Source organism: Artibeus jamaicensis, unplaced genomic scaffold (assembly GCF_021234435.1).
Source record: "Artibeus jamaicensis isolate MK-2021 breed Jamaican fruit bat unplaced genomic scaffold, CSHL_Jam_final contig_466, whole genome shotgun sequence".
NCBI classification, from domain to species: domain Eukaryota; kingdom Metazoa; phylum Chordata; class Mammalia; order Chiroptera; family Phyllostomidae; genus Artibeus; species Artibeus jamaicensis.
Genome location: NW_026521844.1, coordinates 21,857,638 through 21,877,475, shown reverse-complemented (window position 1 = coordinate 21,877,475; position 19,838 = coordinate 21,857,638). Strand labels below are relative to the sequence as shown.

General features: G+C 37.3%; 1 protein-coding gene across 5 annotated transcripts in view; it reads right to left on the bottom strand.

Moving 5' to 3' along the window:
- Nucleotides 1–19,838, bottom strand: part of FGF12 (fibroblast growth factor 12) — a 529,784-nt gene that overhangs the window by 4,989 nt on the left and 504,957 nt on the right. For all 5 annotated transcript variants that reach the window (XM_053667219.1, XM_053667217.1, XM_037158498.2 and 2 more), the window contains one exon: nucleotides 17,562–17,760. In XM_053667219.1, the coding sequence (XP_053523194.1) occupies nucleotides 17,562–17,760 (199 nt within the window). The remainder of the gene's footprint in view (nucleotides 1–17,561; nucleotides 17,761–19,838) is intronic.

Genomic DNA, 19,838 nt, shown 5'->3' with positions numbered 1-19,838 from the left:
CTGTTTTCTTATAGAGAAGGCTTCCATCTTTACTGTCTACTTAACCTCTGTAACAAGATTTTCATCCAGGGTTAGAAGAGACATTAAGGGTATAACATTTAAAAGAAAGAAAAAGATATTTTGTTTTTTAGTCGATAGTCTGCAATTCAGTTTGGATAGAAAAAAACTCCTTATATGCACTTTTCTAATCTAACCTCACTGTAAGTGACAATGTGGTAAATTGAAATATTTATTGTCCATTTTCAGAATATCCTACATGAGAATATTCCTACATAGAATATCCTACATACATAATAGGAGAGAATGCATAAAACAGTAAAAAAAATCTCCCAAAATTTCTCAATTACTCCAGATTTTCTTCACCTAAGGTAATAATGAACACAGTCCATGGCTTCTTAGCTATTCGGCAACAGGAAAAATGATTATGCAACTGTGTGATTTCAGTTCATATCTACACAAATAGTTTGTTTTCTCTTCCATTGTTTTGTCTGGCTCTGAAGCTCAGACATTTGTAAATTATCATGGATGCTGTTATATTTTTGTACAGAAAGAACACTTTTTCAAGTCATAGTTACTACTGTAAACTACACTCTATCAGCACATTGAGTACATTAAAATGACTCATCACACTGTCGTGAGATAGACATGTGACAGTAGAATGGCATGTGAGACATTTCACTTAAATATTTGGGGTTATTTTCATCCTTGACTTAGAAACATACAGTTAAGTCCCTCCATGTATTGAACCATTACTACAATGCCTTGTGGGTCTGAATGTTATTTCTAATCAAATAGCTTCTTCCTTTGGGCTTTGCACTGGTACTTGAGACCTGAGAATGGCTGTGAGTGAATAGATGTAATGTGGTAGGTAAGACACCAATTTGGGAGCCCTGCTGCCTGGGTCCATGTGATTACTCAGCCCATTTCTATCTCTGTAAACTTAGACACATTTTCATTTAGAAACATAGCATTTCTATGAGGATGAAATGTCTGGCACATTGTAAGCATTCAAAGATGTTTAAGAAAATGAAAGAGCTAATCTTTTCATGGGAATTTTGAGTAACACATTTTAGAGAACATAGTGATAACTTGTTTTGATTAAAAACATTCTAAATCCAATACTAGATTAAGAAAACTAAGATACAATAAGACTCTCTTCAGACTAGTTTTGTGATGAGGCAGATTTATTCAAACGCACTCAGTAGTAGAGCTTCTTAAATGTTAACGTGCATTTGAATCCCCCGCTATTAAAAATGCAGATTCTGACCCAAAAGGTCCATAGTGAATTGTCAGATTCTGCATGTTTAATAAGCTGCCAGGTGATGCTAATGCTGGTAAAACCCAAACTACACTTTGGGTAGTACACAATATATGTACAAAATATGCTTGATAAGCACACCATGTAAAATTATTATGTATAATATTCAGAGAGATTCATTAGTAAGATTATATAACTTTCAAATGTACAATTCCATATCACCTGTATACTACATTGTGTGCTCATCACACAACATCTAGTGTCCTTCTGTCACCATGGATTTGACCCTCTTTAACCGTTTCAACTTCTTCCCACATCCATTTGTATCTGGTAACCACTGTACTATTGTCTGTGTCTATCAGTTTTTTGTTTGTTTATTTGTTGCCTTGTTTTACATTCCACATATGAATGAAATCACACAATCCCTGTTTTTTCCATCTGACTTATTTTGATGTGCACAATACTCTAAAATCATTCTACATCGTCACAAATGGCAGTATTTCATCTTTCTTGTGGCTGAGTAGTATTCCATTTTATATATGAACCACATCTTCAGTCATCCAAGGCACTTAGTTGTTTCCATGTATTAACTATCATGAATAATGTTGCAATGAACATAGGGGTACATATAACTTTACAAATAAGTGTGTTCAAAATTTGGGGGCAGATACCCAGAAGAGGGGATTGCTGGGTCATCTGGCAACTTATTCTTAATTTTTTGAGGAACCTCCATAATGTTTTCCATTCTGCCAGTTTCCATTCCTACCAATAGAGTATGGGGTTCCTTTTTCCCCACATTCCCCCAACACTTGTTATTTGTTGATGTACTGATAATAGACATTCTAACAACTTAAGTGAGGTGGCATCTCGTGGCGTTGATTTGCATTTTCCTTATAACTAGTAAAGTTAAGCATCTTTTCACGTAAGTGGTGGCCATCAGCAGGTTTTTTTTGAGAAAAGTATCTGTTCAGGTCCTCTGATAATTTTTTAATTAGATTGTTCATTTTGTTGTTGTAGAGCTGTATAAATTTTTCATATATTTTGAGTATTAGCCCCTTATCAGAGATATTGTTTGCAAAAACCTTCTATTTGGTTAACTGTCTTTTTTGTTGTTGTTATGTTTCTTTTGCTGTGCAGTAGCTTTTAAATTTGGTGTAGTCCATTCATTTATTCTTGCTTTTATTTCTCTTGAATTTGGGGTCAAATTCATAAAATCCTCTCTGAGAACAAGGTCCATACAATTAGTACCTATGTTTTCTTCTATGTATTTTATTGTTCCAGGTATTATAATTAAGTCTTTGATCTGTAGTGAGTAAAACTTTGTGTATAGTGTCAGATAACAGTCTAGTTTCACTTTTTTTGCATGTGGCTTTTCATTTTTCCTGGGCACCATTTATTAAAGAGGCTCTCTTTTCTCCATGATACATTTCCAGTTCCTTTGTCCATAATTAGTTGCCTATATATATAAAGGAAAGAATAAACAAATGGGACCTCATCAAATTAAAAACTAGACTTTAGCCTTCTTTGATAGGCTTAAGTGATTAAAGCTTTTAAACAAATAGTCAAAGAGCTTAGCCTTAATTGGTGGGTTTAAGTGACTAATGAATGTGGAAAGCTGTTATTTCAAAATTGTGTAGCTTTTGAATAAAGACTCCTTTCCTTTCTCACCAAATCTTTGCCTCTGGAATTTTGCCTAGAAGGTGGCGGTGGGCTGCAGGACTCTGCTTGCTGTTCAGTAACAATGGCACTGAGATGTACACTTAAAATGGTAAATTTTATGTTGTACACATTTTATACAACCTAATTAATAATTACACATAGTTTTTAAAAAAATCACACCCACAGTAACAGGTGATCTGAGTATAAGCTATAAACAAAGAAGTGACTATTAAAGAGAGGGGTGTCCCATTTGCATGGGAAGGCCCAACAATCACGAATTCTTAAAATATTAGCCATAAGCCTGTACTAAGAAAGAAAGAGTTGAGATGTAATTGAAGGGGTGTAGGGTTGAAGAGAGGATAGCAGAATCTGATGAGAAAGAACATCTTAAGAGTACACGGCCTGATACAGTATCCACTTAGCCATTTGTGATTACTGAGCACTTAAAATTTGGCTAGTCCTAATTCAGATGCACTATAAGTGTAAAATAAATAGTACATTTTAAAGATCACACAAAAGAATAAAACATCTTTGTCATAATGTTTTATACTGATTATATATTGAAATAACATTTTGAATATATTGAGTCAAATATATTATTAAAATGCATTTCACATTTTTAAAAATGATTACTGGAAAATGTAATATAGCTCATATTATTTCTGTTAGATAGTGCTGTCCTAGAAGAGTTTGCTGTTCTCTGGAAGAGACATGCTTCGATTAGAACTGAACCTATAAATTACTATATGATGGGGAGGTTAGTAGAGGAAACTTCCTGACCTGATTGGACCTGACCTCCATATGTAGACTTAGAAGAAGCAGAGTGTCGTGAATGAAGAGTGCCAATATACAGTCATTTCTGTCAAGAGAACTAAATTAAAGCCAGAAAGCTAGAAAGGATCTTGCTGTATGCGGGTCCCACTCATGAATGTTTGGATTTTTAGGCTACACATGAAACCACATCGCAGATTTAACTTCCTCCTTACCATGGGAACCAGCCCATTTACAATCTTCAATCTGAAAGGAGCCAATCCTTTCAGCAGCCAGCATCATTCATTTACAACAAGGGCCTAAATGGGAACAGCACCTAAGTTTTTGCATCCTTTATTTACATATTGGACATAACCAATCCTTGTAAAGTGAGCCACATCCTTCTTTTGCATCAAGGACCTAAGCGGCAGCTGCACTCATTTTTGCTTTCATAACCCCTGCCTCTCTTCTCTGGAGCACCATTTCAGTCACTACCTGAATCTGTGCCTCCTGGATTGCAATCTTTTGCTCAAATAAATGCTTTTTATTCTTTGTTCCTGCCTAACCCTTAATTTTCATTGACAGTGTCTTTGATTCCTTTGATAGGATGAACTGGTTCACAAAACATCCGCTGATCCTTTTAACATGCCTTAACTAATCATGCATCACTTTCATCCTATGATTGGCTTTTCATTTTTTCCCTTTTCAAATTTTAATCACTCTTTCCTAACTAACAGCCAAAAATGAATGTGTTCAAGCATAAATGTGTTAATTTATTCTATGAACAAGTGACTATTGTACCAAGCAACTGCCTGATTCTGTGTCACCTGCAAGAAATGACCTCTTGGTCCCTGCCCTCAAGAAGCTCAAAGCTAAGAGATCACAGGTATGCACACAAACCAAAGGGTAGAAAGGGCCAAGGCAGAGAGTAAAATGGAACGTAGCACATAAACAAGCTACTGATGTTGACTTAGCCTTGCAAGATACAGAGGATTTAGAGAGATGGATGATCTAATAAATAAGGATGAAGTGCTGCTTGTGTAAGAAAGACAGTGACTTACTGAAGAATGTGCTAAAACAGAGAGGTGGTGAGGACTAATTTGGGTCAGACCTCCTGAATTTCTGGCTGGGCCCTTTAAGCCATGATTATGATCTATATCAGCCTGAATTGGATAGTGAACGCAGAGTTAATAATATGTCCATCAAGTATACAAGTGCATAGGGGAAACTCTATTCAATTTCTTTATCTAGCAAAATGTCTAATTATGTTTACATAACTTGAATACAAGCAGTCAGATTAGTCAAGAAGAATCAGTCAACCTGAATCTTACTGCATAAAATTCCGTAAGAAAAGGCCGGCAGCATTTGAAACCTTCGTTAGCTGTTCTGACACCATGTGGACACAATCTCGTGTTTTAGAAACAAACCTAGCTGAGGCACTGCTGCTTGTTTAATGGGAATAATATTTAATATACCCCAAGAACCATAATTCTGACTGCAATGGAAAGGTAGGGTTCACTTGATCAAGATATTAACACCTTGAGAAGTGTTATCTTTTTATTTTGTGTGGTGCTTAATTTAGCATGTAAAACTAAATAACATATGATAAATCAAGAGTTACTTATCCCACAAGTGAAAATAACATACCTTACTGTACAGTAAACACTAATCACAATGTTACACAGCTCCTAGTAAGAATCTGAAGTTCTGGTATTAGTTTCCAATCACATACTACTGAACAATCGGGGGAAACCTTTAAGAAGCATGTCTAGGTTGCTGTCTAGGTTCTGATCTTCGTTCAATAGTTACATTAATTCTACACTCTGAATGTGTGCTTCTCAAATCATTCCTACCCCATGCAATATTAAATTTTTTTCTTCCTAATGATCAGGACCTTATTAGTAATTGCAAAGAACCCCAGTCTCCGGATGTACAGTAGTTCATAGTACGATGATATTTAAGAAGGGGTGTTTTCTCTCACTTTCCATTATAATAAGCTATTATTTCATAAGGAATTGATTTACTTTGCTTCAGGAGTCTCTAGAATTTTTTTTTAATATCTTGTGCTTGAGTGCATTCTTCTCATTTCCTCTGTTTTATGCATTCTGGTCCACTTTGGCTAAAAGAGCCAAGTTTGGTATTCTGGTTCCACTCGATGACGAGTACTTTTCAGACTGCGAATAAAATGAAAAAAAACAAACCCAAAACCCCAACTCCCTATCTTTCTTGTCCTTCCAGCTCCCCACTCCTATTAAACAGAAACTCAGATTCAGAGCCACTACCCATTTAACAACTGGAAACAAATTCTCTGAGGTAGCCAACTTGCAAAGTTACTATCTAATCCTGTCTCATTCAGAACTTTGTGGGCTACTCTTTGGTATGGATTTCCTATCCAGTGGACATGATTTAATGCTAGCTCTTGGGATGGAACTATTTTCTAATGGAGTTTCAGATTTCACTTTATCCAATTCTCTGACAAATTTTAATATTCAGTGTCCTGATGATGCAATACCTGAAGACTAACTATGTCGCCACTCTTTCCTCTGGCCCTTCCGGGTTGCCCCTGATCACGTTTCTTGCCCTCTTCCCTCCTTGATGTAGGAAAAATATACTTTCTTTTTTAATCCAGCACATTTTTTAGATAAATGTCACAATTCCTCTAACACATGTGGTATCATCATTGTTTTAGATAAGAGGTAAAAGGAGATAATGTTCTGTGAAAGAAAGCATTTCTGTTTGGTTTAGTAGGCTTTTTAAAATAAGTTTTCTTCCTGTTTTTATCTATTCTGATATATGTTTCAAGTTCTTCATCTTCTTCCACATCCGCCTTCTCCTCCTCCTCCTTTTCTCCCTCATCCTCATCCTCCTCCTGCTCTTCTAGATATTTCCTTTTATTTGTGTTTTGACTTTTCTTGATCTATAGTATATTGAAGCCAAGGAATTCATCTCAGCTCTCAGAGTAAAAATGAAGCAGAGAGATTTGATGAGAGAGCATTCTTCCTCACTTGCCGACACAAGATAAGCGTAGGTTTCTAACAACAGCCCACATTATATATTATTTTAACACATAACATTCAATAGAAATCCCTAGTTCAACCCTTTAATGTGAGCAGAAGATATCTATATGGTGGACACTAGTTACCTCGTCATTTGACATAACAAAGGTTGCTATTTTCACAGCTGCCTGAGATGCACTGGCCATATCTCTATAGCAAGCCCTCCAGTCCTGTTATCACAGATAAAATGCTACACTAGGTCATAACAGGACCACAAGCTACCAACTTTGTAACAATATTTGGTATTAGCTCTATTTTTTGCTTTAGTTTTAAATGCAAGATTGTGCCATTAGAAAAGAAAAAGTTCAAATGTATATTGCTGGGCTTTGAAGGCTTGTTAAAAATAAAATCCATCCTCTCTTTGTAACATCAGGTACGGGTCTTTCCAAGGCAGGCTTTCCATTTAATGCTTTTCTTTTATATTCTTTTCACTGGTACCTCTGTTGCAAATGCACTTATTATAATATGCAGGCATTCCTTGCCATTATGATAGTTCCGATTCCCTGTTTGCAACTTTTAACAGTCAATAAGCACTTTTATTTCAGTTATCAAAAACGTCTCTTGGAAAACCTAAATTAAAATAATGCTTTTCTTAAAAGTCTGAAAAAAAAATGAACTCTCAGGAGCTGCTATTATTTATAATTCCGGCAACTATAATAAACTAAGAGCCAGGCACCATTCTGCGGGCACTCTCTTATAATTATGTTTCATAATCGTAGCTAATATTAATGGAGCATTTATTATATATCTGTAATTTACATACACTAAGATTACTATAAAGGACCCTAAAACACTAAACAAGCAAACTCCAGTGTGCAACTACCAGCTTTTGAACATCCCATTTCTCTCCTTCCCTTTCAGAACAGACCTGCTCAAAACTGTCATTCCGAATCACTTTCTTCTTTTACTTACCTCCTCTGATATCGTGAATCCACTTTCATTAGACTTGCATTACCTTCACTGAAATCACTCATGTCAAGTCACTACCGACCTTGTGTTACAAGGCAATGGCCAACCTCACGCAGCAGCATACAGGGTGCTAAGCAGCGTTTGAGGAAGATAACAGCTCTGGTCCTAGTTTTGCCTTTCTAGATGTATGGACCTAGGTGAGTTATTTAAATTCTCTTAAACCCCATTTCTTCACGTTTAAAACCAGAATGGTAATCTGGGTTTTTTGGTGTTATGGTTATTTTTTTACATTTTAAGTATATTTTATTGATTATGCTATTATAGTTGTCTCATTTTTTCTCCCCTCATTTTTTATCCACCTCTGCCTTGTACTACCCTCCCACCAGCAGCCCCCCACCTTCGTTCATATCCATGGACCGTGCATATAAGTTCTCTGGCTTCTCCATTTCCTATACTATTCTTACCCTCCCCCTGTCTATTTTGGCCTACCAGTTATGCTTCCTGTTCTCTGTACCTTTTCCCCCCACTCTCCCTCCTCCCCATCCCCACTGATAATGGTAACCTTAACATGCGTACTTCCAAAGTGTTAGTGACTATCCAATGATACTCTGGCTACAGAAGCATGTTGAAAATAACAATGAGCCATGCAAACGAAATATGAAGTAATACACCTGCTACTAATTATTACTTTTATATTACTCCAGACTTCTTGCAAATCACTTGAAATCTGAAGGAGCCAGGGAAATGAGGAAGTGATTGTTCTCAATTTTAGCTGCTCGCTCGACCATAAGGACAGGGTGCACTTAAAGGAGGTACAGAGCTGATTGTGTTAAGTCAGCTCCTGGAACGCCAAGCAGGGTGGGGGGGGGGTAAAAAGACCACAACCACAGCATGAGGTTTAAGAGCCAATCAGCCATACTATCACGAGCTGTTCACGAGCTCTAGTAACCAGTCCTTGGTCAGATCATGCACCTTAGTATAGCCCCCAAGCCAGTAGCTAACTGCCACCTTCTGCTTCTGGAAGTTGCTTGCTTGCTCGCCTCTATAAGAACCCTAGCCTGTAAGCGTTCGGCGCAACTCTCATTTGCAGCCATTTTGGCACTCGTGTGTCTCCGGAGGCACCCTGAGAGTTCGCCCCTGCACAGGTAAAACTTTGAAACTTTGGCCAATAAAACACCTCTGACTACCCAGCAGTCTCCGACCCTTCTTGCTTGCGAGGACGGGATGTAACAGAAATCTGACTGTTCTGGTAGTTATCGGGCAAACTAGGTGCAAATGGCTGAGTGGCAACGCTGCCCTGCGATGGAGAGCTGGACACCATGTGTGGAGGGCGGTCGTTGTTGACCAACTTTGTTTTCCAAATGGAGACACTTTATCCCCAGTTTCTAATAAAGCTCATGAGAGATGTCCTATGAAGAACTTCCATCCTGTATCAGTTTTCATAAAAGTAATAAAATTTGACTAATCTTTCAATTATCACCAATAAAATAAAACATTCCTCGGCCCTCTGTAATTTTCAAGAAGTGGAAAGGTCAGATTGCTCTATCAATTAATGTACCATTAAAGATACTTAATCGTCTTAATAGCAGATCATGGAAGGGTGTGGTCAATTAACCTGAAGCAAATTTTACACCTTAATTGATGTTACATGGGATGCCTTTGAAACCGTAGGAGAATTTTAAGTGCGGGTTCAGAAGCTATGTACTGTCAAAAAATCTACCCAGTATGTTGCAAATATTTATTATAAAGAATTAGGAGACATTGTGAACAAAAAATCTGTCTTCGTTTAGAAAGAGATCAGAGCGAATTTGTGTGTAGGAGAGAGAGATGCTAGAAGGAGGTGTGGGGGAGAGGTGGGAGGGTTTTATGAAAGACTGAAGTCAAAGGCAGGAAATAGCTGTTTCCAAGGAGTTACAACGGTTTGGGGACAGAAGATGTCACGGGCTGGCAGAGATCCCAAACTCAAAAGACGGAGGAGAGGTGGTTGCACCTATTCACTGCCTTTTCTGTCATTAAAACAGTCAGTGGCATCAGAGGTAATTTTTTGCTCCGTCTTTCTGTATCTGTCATTTAGTAGGACTGGGCCCAAAAAGAGATTTTGGAAAACAAACCAATAGTTATCTTTCTAGTTAATTGAAACAAAAATATTAAAATCATTTTGCTATTGGTGTTCTTCCAACTGGAGCATTACCTCAGGACTCCTCATTTGTTCTGTTATTTTTTCGCTCCAAATTCAATTTTCATTGTTTCTTGTCCCTCAGTCAAAGTCACCCCTTACAGCATTTGTTCAGTACACAGCACAATAGCATGATGTTCAATTTCCGAGGGAAAATAAAAGGCACTTTTCACTAATCTGAGAGATGTTAGAAATCCAACTTTCTCATAATGTCTAATCTTCATACTATCCCTATGAAACAGATGGAATTTACTATTACATATATTTTACACATTTTATTGATCTATTCTTTTAGAGAGGAAGGGAGAGAGCGAAACATCGGTGTGAGAGAAACATCCACTAGTGGCCTCCCATAGTGCCCCACCTGGGGACTGAATCCACACCCTAGTCCAGTTCACGGGGCAACTCTCCAATCAATTGAGCTATGTGGCCAGGGCAAGGAATTTATTGTTGACTTTAATCTTCAGAGGTTACCGAGGTTAAAGGAAGTAGATTATTTTCTCAAAAGTACTAAGAAAAGCATAGGCAAGACTTTTATCAGAAGAATTAGACATTTACTTCTCCATGATTAATTCATTTTTATTAGGTTGCACTTTCTCAGTGATTAATTTAGTAAAATAAATGGCATTATCTCTACTAATTCCAAATGATAATTTAACCAGCACTAACAGGCACCCATCTTAATAGTGGTAGAAAATGTAAAAATGTAACATGTTTAATATATTTAATTTCATGGTGTCAGAGTGTCAATTATACTAGAGTAAGTTAGGCTAAGTCCAATATATTGATCATAATAATTTAACATTCTCCAATGCCCAGATTTGACCTAAGTGAGCCTAGAAACAGCAAGTTCAGTTGAGAACATTGACTCTCAAACCTGGTTGCCATTAGAATCACTTGAACAATTTTTTAACTGTGTTGATTCCTAGGTCATAAATAAGTAAAACAGACACTTTGGGGGTTTGTTCTGAGAATCTGTAGCATTTATAAGCTCTTCAGATGGCTCTGACACAGCAGTTTGGGCAGCCCTGTTCTCCCCCACACTATGGGGACTTACATCGGCTGGCGTGTGTGTGTGTGTGTGTGTGTGTGTGTGTGTGTGTGTGTGTGTGATAGCGCTGTGTTTCCACCAGAAAATAAATTGGTAGAAAGGGGTAAATGTTCTTTTATTCCAGGGTTAATAACTTCTGTAGCCATGACTCTCAATTGATATTTACTAATTTTATTTTGGAAACCTACTTTTTTCCTCCAGAATTAAGTTGCTGATGTTGATAAATCTTTAGAAAGTGAACACATCCTTTTCAGAGGGAAGAAACTGGATTCTGAATACCAACCACTGTGCAGAAGGTAAGTAATGAGCTTCCTGAAGTAGGAAGGAGGCAAAAAGGAGATTTTATCTTGTTCTTTGTAGAAGAGTATTTGGCTGCTGTATCTGAAGCCTAAGGGGGAGGTCACCACCAAGACAATTTAAATGTGGGGAGTTACTCATCTGTGGTGTGAACAATGCTCTAAAAGGGCAAAACTGAGAATTGTGAAGGCTGCACTGTTGTCTTAAACTCCAGGGGAGGGGACCCATGTAAGTGGAGGTTTAAGTACAATGCATGTAGTAATGGGTTTAAATACTGAGTCCATCCATCTGTGTGAATAAGATGCTCTTGCAACCCCTCATTAACACCTCCTGTGTTCTAAACGCAGGATGGAGGGTGAAGCTGTGCAGAGAAAGGGGTTGGTGGATAAATACTGTATTATAGTGCAATCAGTGTGGGACTGAAAGCTCTCAAACTGGCAGAGCTTAATTTGGGGAATCCTGACGTTCAGAATTATATCATCAGCAACACTGCAAAAACGGCAGAGTTTTTTGAAATAAAGAAACAAAAACAAAACAAACATACTCTGGCTGTCCTCCATAAGGGGCCAGTTCCCATCACAAAGAAAAGACATTTACTGTCTGTAGTAATGATTCTGTTTGGTATCAGTACTAGTGGTAGGCTTGTGGGTTTACAAAAATTCCTTCAAAAACTAAAAATAATGGACAACCTTTCTGGTTAAAGAGCAGTACAACTTCTTATGAAGTTATCATTTTCTATTTCTTTTCTAAAAGTATCTTCTAGTTATATGCTTTATATTTGACATATGGAAAAAAGTATTATCAAAAACTCTAAGCTAAGTATTATGGCTAGAATATCCCTCATTCTACCCTCCCCTTCAGTAAAAGTAATAAGCCACCCATTATGGAAATAGCTCATAAAATTGTACTTTGCTCATTCAATAATTCAATAAAATCAATGTGTTTAGAATCTTGTTATATGTAAAACCTATGCTGGGTTCCATGAAGGAATATGGTTTTACAATAAAGTGCTTGTAAAACCTACCGCACAATGTCATTGCCAAAAACTGTAGGAATCATCTGGTCCTGATTCTTCTACAGAGTAGGGAATGAAGCCTGTTAAAATTCATCAACAAAGTGATGTTTCTTAATTCTTTCTTGCCTGATTTTACCATGGCACTCCCATAACTATCCTATCTGATCATCTACCAATATGAATGTATATCATTGTACACATGCTTCCTGCCTCAATTTTGCATGCTATAGAATCAGCTAACTATTCAAGCTGTATCATGGTATAGTACTTCCCTCTTTGCTCTCTGTAACTTTTTGGAGTGTTTGCATGTGCATAGGCTTGCTTCAGATTGATAGCCAGTACAGTAGAGGGGTCAAGTTCATGGGCCTCGGCGCTAGGCTTCCTGGACTGCAATCACAGTTTTGTATTTATCTCGCCTTGTGAACTTGGACAGGCCAATTACTTTAAATATCAGTTTCTTCATCTATAAAATGACAATAAATAGCATGGGGCTGCTGTAAGATTTAACTAGATAACATATTTAACCTGCCTAACAAATAGTAGATTGATAAATTGTTACAGAAGTAGTAAGACTAGAAATAGTAGCAGTAATAATGGCAGCAAGAGTTTTGGGTTCCTGGCAGGGAGGAAAAAGTTCTCCTAAAAATAATGCCTCAGTGTACATATCTCTGATAATAATGCTAACCAGTAAACATCATTTAATGATATAAAATTCTCCATGGAGAATTATTGGGTATGTTTTATAATTACAATAATGATATCAAAGTATTCATGAGGCATAAGAATACAGGCCAATTTCATGTGTATACAGTAAGTTATAATATAAGTGTGTGAAGGTCCCATGAATCTAAAAATTCAAAATGGATCAAAGACTTAAATGTTAGACTGGAAACCATAAAAATTCTAGAAGAACACATAGGCAGCAAAATCTTGGACATTGCTCAGAGCAATTTTTTAAATCACGTATATCTCCCCAGGCAAGGGAAACAAAAGAAAAAAATAAATGAATAGGACTCCATAAAAGTTTTTGCACAGCAAAGGGAATCATCGACAAAATAAAAACAGAACCCACATAATGGGAGAACATATTCACAGATATAGCTGCTAAAGGGTTAATATCCAGCATTTAGAAAGAACTTACAAAACTCAACACCAAAAAACAACCCAAGGTGAAAATGGGTAAAGAAAGAACCTGAATAGACACTTCTCCAAAGAGGACATACAGATGGTCAATAGACATATGAAAAGATGTTTAACGTCACTAATCATCAGAGAGATGCAAATTAAAATCACAATGAGATATTACCTCACATCTATCAGAATAGATATCATCAATAAATCCACAAACAAGTGTTAGTAAGGATGTGGAGAAAGAGTAACCCTTTTTCACTGTTGGTGGCAATGCAGATTGGGGAAGCCACTGTGGAAAGCAGTATGATGTTACCTAGAAAAATTAAAAATGGATCTGCCTTTTTACCCACTGATCCCACTTCTGGGAATATATCTGAAGGAACCTAAAACACTACTTTGAAAGAACATAAGCACCCCTATGTTCATTGTGGTGTTGTTTACAATCACTGAGATATAGAAGCAGCCCAAGTGTCCATCAATAGATGAGTGGATAAAACACCTGTGGTACATAAACACAATGGAATATTATGTGGCTGTAAAAATTTTTTTTTACCTTTGCGACAGTAAGGCTGGACCTGGAGAACATTATGCTATGTGAAATAAGCCAGTCAGAGAAAGACAAGTACCACATGATTTCGTATGCAGCATCTAATAACAAACTGAACAAGGAAAATGGGGACAGACTTGCAGATGGAGAGCTAGTGCAGTAGGAGGGAGTTGGGGGGGAGGGACTGAGCAAAAAGGAAAACAAATGACTCATGGCCAAGGACGACAGAGTGGCGATTGCTGGGGGAGGGGACATAAGGGTACTAAATGGTAATGGGAAAAACACAATAAAGATAAAAATGGTCTTTTATTTCTAGGGATCAAGAATATTGAAGATTTAAAAAGAGGATTTGAAATCTGGCTCTGCCACTTAACAGCTGCTGGATTTGAAAAATAATTACTTAATGTTTCTGGGCTTCAGTTTCCACATTTGTAAAACAGGGATAGTACTAGGATCTCCTTGGTCGAAATGGAAGGAAAACTGAGAGAGACAATAATTGAGATATGTGTAGAACAATAACTACAAAGCAAGCATGTCTAAAGCTGCTATGTAATACTGTTCAAAAGAGGGAGTCTTGCTCTTTAGGACAAAAGGCAAAGAATTTTCTAGGCAGTTAAAAGGTCTTTGATCTGAAACCATTTCAGTTCTTGTTCTCATTTTTAGAAGCGATTCTCCTCATATTCTATATGCCTCGCACCCAACGTTCAGTCCCATAATCCAGAGAGACAAAGGGTCTTGGAAGTAAATCCAAGCATCAGCAAATCTGATTTAAAATAGAATTTATTTTTTCCTAGAAAAGGAAAATCATCCTAAAGCATCAGTAAATAAGAAAAATAAAAACAACCAATGAACCCAAAATGTCAATGACAAAATTAGGAAATCAGAGCTATTCTGAAGTTAAGACAATGACAGGTTGAAGCAGAGGCTCCTAGTGGTCCCATTTTTTTTCTGAAGAGGCCATCCAGAAAAAATACCATGTATTTGTCTTCCCTGCACCGAAGTGTGACCACCTGACTACGCTGTGGTCAGACGGATGGAGATGTCATATGGCAACTGATGGAGACCATGTTGAAGAGAGCATGGGCACAGGCTTTCGCCTCCATCTCCTTCATCCCTTCCTCTGTCCTCTGACTGGAATGAGGGTGCCAGTGGGGCATGGGGGTCAGGGCAAAGCTAGGGCCACTGTGTGAGGTTGTGTTGATGTACTGTGTACAACACACCAGGCAGAGAGGCACTAAAAGCTGGACTCAGCCCAGGGTCCTGTACTAGCCCTGGAGAAATGACACTAGATTTGGTTTGTGAGAGAATAAGACTTTTTATAATTAAATTGCCCTTTTCAAGGTTTTCTGTTACATACAGCAAACCTAATTCAACATACACAACTAGAAATGTCTATCATTTCTTCCCACACTTGTGCTGAAACGAGGCAATAAACATAGATGGAAAGCAGCTCTAGGAACACAATCATCGCGTACATTTCTCTCCCAGATGTGTATGGGCCCGGGAGGAAGCCTGACTAACCGAAGTGCAGTTCTGATTAAGGTGGTAGGTTACAGGTGTTTTTTCCTTTTTTCACAGGGAGGGGTGGTATGACATATACTGGGTATAAGAGGGATGAATAAAACACAGAGATATTTTCCTTTTCCTTTATACTTTTCACAAGTTGTTAATGAGCATACAATACTTGCATAACAACCAAAAAAGTCAACTTAAAAGCAAAGTTAAAAGGAAAATTTGTCCAAAACATCATTTTTAGAATCAGTATATTTGCCCATGGAAAATATTATCTCTTTCTTAGGCACCCTCTGCCTATCACGAGTCCACCAGAGTGTTTTTGTTCCGCCTAATCTCCACCTCTCATCTCAAATGGTCCGAACCAAGCCTGGGCCCGAGGTACCTAAATCCCAACAGAATTTCCTGCAATGTATAATATATCTTTTACATTACACTATTGCTAACGGTACACATTTCATATCTCCAAGAATACGATGAAGGTCTCTAGAACAGGTAGTTCTTCTTTGCTTTGTATTTCCTTATTCATTCATTTGTTCATTCACATGTTCACTACTCATTTGACAACTGATTATTGAATATCTTTGTGATATGCCAGACACTGCATGAGATACAAGGAGATGTGAGAAAATAAGGGAAAAATAAAACATGTTCCATTCATTCAAAAACTGAGCTAACTATGAATAAGAGAAGACAGAGTAGAAAACAGGTAAATTTAATACAATGGGATAATTTCTAGGGAAGAGAAACATATACAACGATAAGGTGACAGAATGCTGAGTTCTACGTGAAGGAAGTCAGGGAGACCCTCACAGAAGTACTGATTAGTAAATTACTTTTTTTACAAGAAATAATAGGCATTGTCCAGGCAATAAGACCATTAAAACTGCGGGAAGGGAAGGGCAAAGAAAACTACATGGGGCCAAAATTAGTGAAAACCATTGCAGAAAGGCAAGTTGAGTTTTGTGTGGTTAAAAACACAGAGGTAGAGCAAATGCCTCTGTGGAGGTTTGGGCGAAACCCAATGTCAAGGATGCTGTGGCATGAACCATGTGTCCCTGTGATGTTTTGGACAGGGCCGAATATCCACTAACCCCGTACACGTAAAGTGCGTAATGTGTTGCAGTGTACTGCCTCGATTTTCACATTTTCTCAGACAAGGAGCCTCAGTTCATGTTTCAGGTAATCATAATGTGTGGCATTTAAAGGAGAAGAACGTTACAGTGGCCCATGTCCAGACCATTGCCACTTTCTGAGCTCATATTGAAAACCCATTTGGATGCGGTAAACACGGCCACTCCAATGACACAATCTCATCCTATTCAGGAAAAACGTTGCCAAACATGGGTTTCCTCGACCTGAAATTACTTATTCCACTGCTCAACTTGAAATAAGTCACATATTAAATGTCATTTAAATATAATTCTATTAGGCCCTGGCTGGTGTAGCTTAGTGGATTGAGCACGGGCCTGCGAACCAGACAATTGCGGTTCGATTCCCGGTCAGGGCACATTCCTGGGTTGCAGGCCAGTTCCCTGCAGGTGACTTCCCATCGAGGGACACAAGAAAGGCAACCACACATTGATGTTTCTCTCCCTCTTTCCTTCCCTTCTCCTCTAAAGATAAATAAATAAAATCTTTAAAAATATATAATTCTATTAAATAATGGGGACAGGGGAAGTTATAGGCTTAAATGAAAATAAAATTTCATACTATAAATATTTATTGATCACAGGATAGCATACTATTTTCTTCCTTCAAAAGTACAAAGAAAAATTAATACATTATATTGTTAGATAAGTTCATAAAGATGTAGAGATTAGCATATACACATATTTCTAAAAGTTTTTTGAAACCTTCAAAGCACTAAACTAGTATTCCTGGTTTTTTAGGGTGTAGCCTGAGATATTTCATTGTTCTATTCAAAAAAGAAGGACATTTTATCACAAATGGTACTGCCACCACTTTTCTACTTTCAGGAATTGTCTACCTTTCCATATCCAAGCAGTTCCTTCTAAGTACCAAATATTTGTAATATAATTTTTTTCTTCTTAAATATGTACAGGTACCCTCGTGCTTGCTGAATTTTGGTCTGATGTGTTGTATGCTAAGGAAACTCTACTGAGTGAAGGGATAAGAAGAGGAATTGGCATAAACACACTGATCAGATTCTAAAGAAGGAAAGAAGTTCGTTTCTTACCTTCAATAGGTTTTGGTACAAAATGTGACGAGGGCTTGGTTTTCTTCACTCTGTTCCCCTTCATAATTTGACCTTCTTTGTTGAGTCCCAGAAACCATGCTCGGCCTGATTCTTGCTGACGGTACAGTGTGGAAGAATAGATCACGTAGTAGTTTTCAAACACAGATTCCTTAAATTTGCATTCTGGAGTGAAAACATCCTGCAGAAAGAATATAGATATAAAATAGAGAAAGGATTTTTTTAATGGATCAGCAAATGCTTCAATACGATGAACCCGAAGTATAGGTCCGCTGTTAAGAACATTTGAGAGGGAATTGCACATAATTTCTACTAGCTCTTGGTTATAAAGATTGATCATGCAAAATCGAGAAACAAGGTTTTCTTTCTAGAAAGCTTTTACCCTACAGAACACAACTACAGAGGCTAAAGTCACTCATTGGGTTAATATCAAGATTATGCCCAGGTCCAAACTCTGATCTTACTATGTTTTATAAGTTTGAGACCAGCCATTGCGCATCTGAGTGGCCCTTAGCATGCAGAATGCATCCCTGGGAATCAAAATCCAAACAACAGCACACACAGGCTCAGCAGAGGTTTTTGAACGGTCTATCCTAGCTGTATAGCCACTGTTGCTCCTCCTAGCTTTCTTTACCTGCCATGTGTATGTTTTCCAAAGTAGCAATACATGCCTTGTCTAACCCTGTATAGTTAATGTGATGAACTTGTCCCATCCTTCTGATTTATCCTTTTCCCACTCTTTGCAGACCCATATTTCCTCCTCACTGTGCTGGCCGTAATAACCCCTGTGATGAAATTGGAAGGAATGAATGAACACTCATTGCCTTGTAGCCCTGGTCTCCCCTCTGACTCTCATGAACAACAAGCATAACCCATTTCAAATCCTTCAAAACCTTTGTTTTTGAAAACCTCTTCGACAACAAATTAACACAGCTTGATCTCACATTTCATTAAGGTCACCGTTCAAATGCGACTCTCAGACACCTCTCCGACTACCTCACATAATTTAGCACATTCCCCAGTCACTTTCTAATCTTTTACTCTGCTTTTTCTTCATGACACTACCTCACATTATATTATATAGGAATCTGCTTTTGTTTCTTAATGGTACGTGCCACATGGTTATGTCCCCCTATTATTCTCAACAGTTATTAGAATTTAGAAAAAACAACTACTTCAACAAAATAATTGAATGATAAGATATCATGAGAGCTTGGTTTTTATTCTTGCACATCTCTAATTTGTGTCAAAATTGGGAACTTCTTAGGTTCCCTGTTCCCCTAAGTATAAATAATAAATGTTTGTTGAACGAGGCAGTAATAGGTGTCCATCTTGATTTAAGCCTTTTATATTTTTACCATTCATATAAAATAAATAATTCCTTGAAATTAAAGAGCCGATATAAAGATACTGTTATTTCAAAATTAGGACTTACATATCAAGAAATGGTGATAATATATTATCAAGAGAACAAAATGCAAAACATAAATAAGAATATAATAAGAGAAATCAAACTTAGCTCTTATGTTAGTAATTATGACTAACAATTCTATGATATGTAAAAATTACTGATTTTCCAAGCATATGCTAGCTACAAAGGATCCTCTCAGTTTGATCTTTTTTTCTTTTCAAATCAAAACCCAAATCTAAACCCTTTGCAATGTACAAAAGCATCTTTCCTATTTGCTGTGTGTTCTTGTTTATTGGGTAATGCATAAGGAAAAATGAATAAGAATTGATTATTTTTAAACACAATTTATGTCCAACAACTCCAGAGATAGATACTTCCTTTGATTATATAACCTTTGAATGTCTGGCTGTGAAGCTTCTAGTTTGCTAACTTCATTAACAGTTTTTAGATGCATAGACCTTGAAAAATTTTGGTTTGCTTTACATAGTGTATTGTCAGACATAATAATATTAAATCAAGCAAGACAATGATTGTTTCCATCTTGACAAGAAACAAAGAAATGCTAAAATATATCATTTCAAATGAAACATTTTTTAAAGAGCTGCATTGCTTTTTACTAGAACAAGTCTAATTTTATTACTTAAAAATACAGATACAGAAATCTTTATATACTATCTAGATAATTTTTTAAAGGTTTTATTTATTGGATTTTACAGAGAGGGGAAGAGAGGGAGGGAAACATCAATGTGTGGTTGCCCCTCACATGGCCCCCACTGGGAACCTGGCCTGCAACCCAGGCATGTGCCCAGACTGGGATTCGAACCAGTGACCCTTTGGTTTGCAGGCCA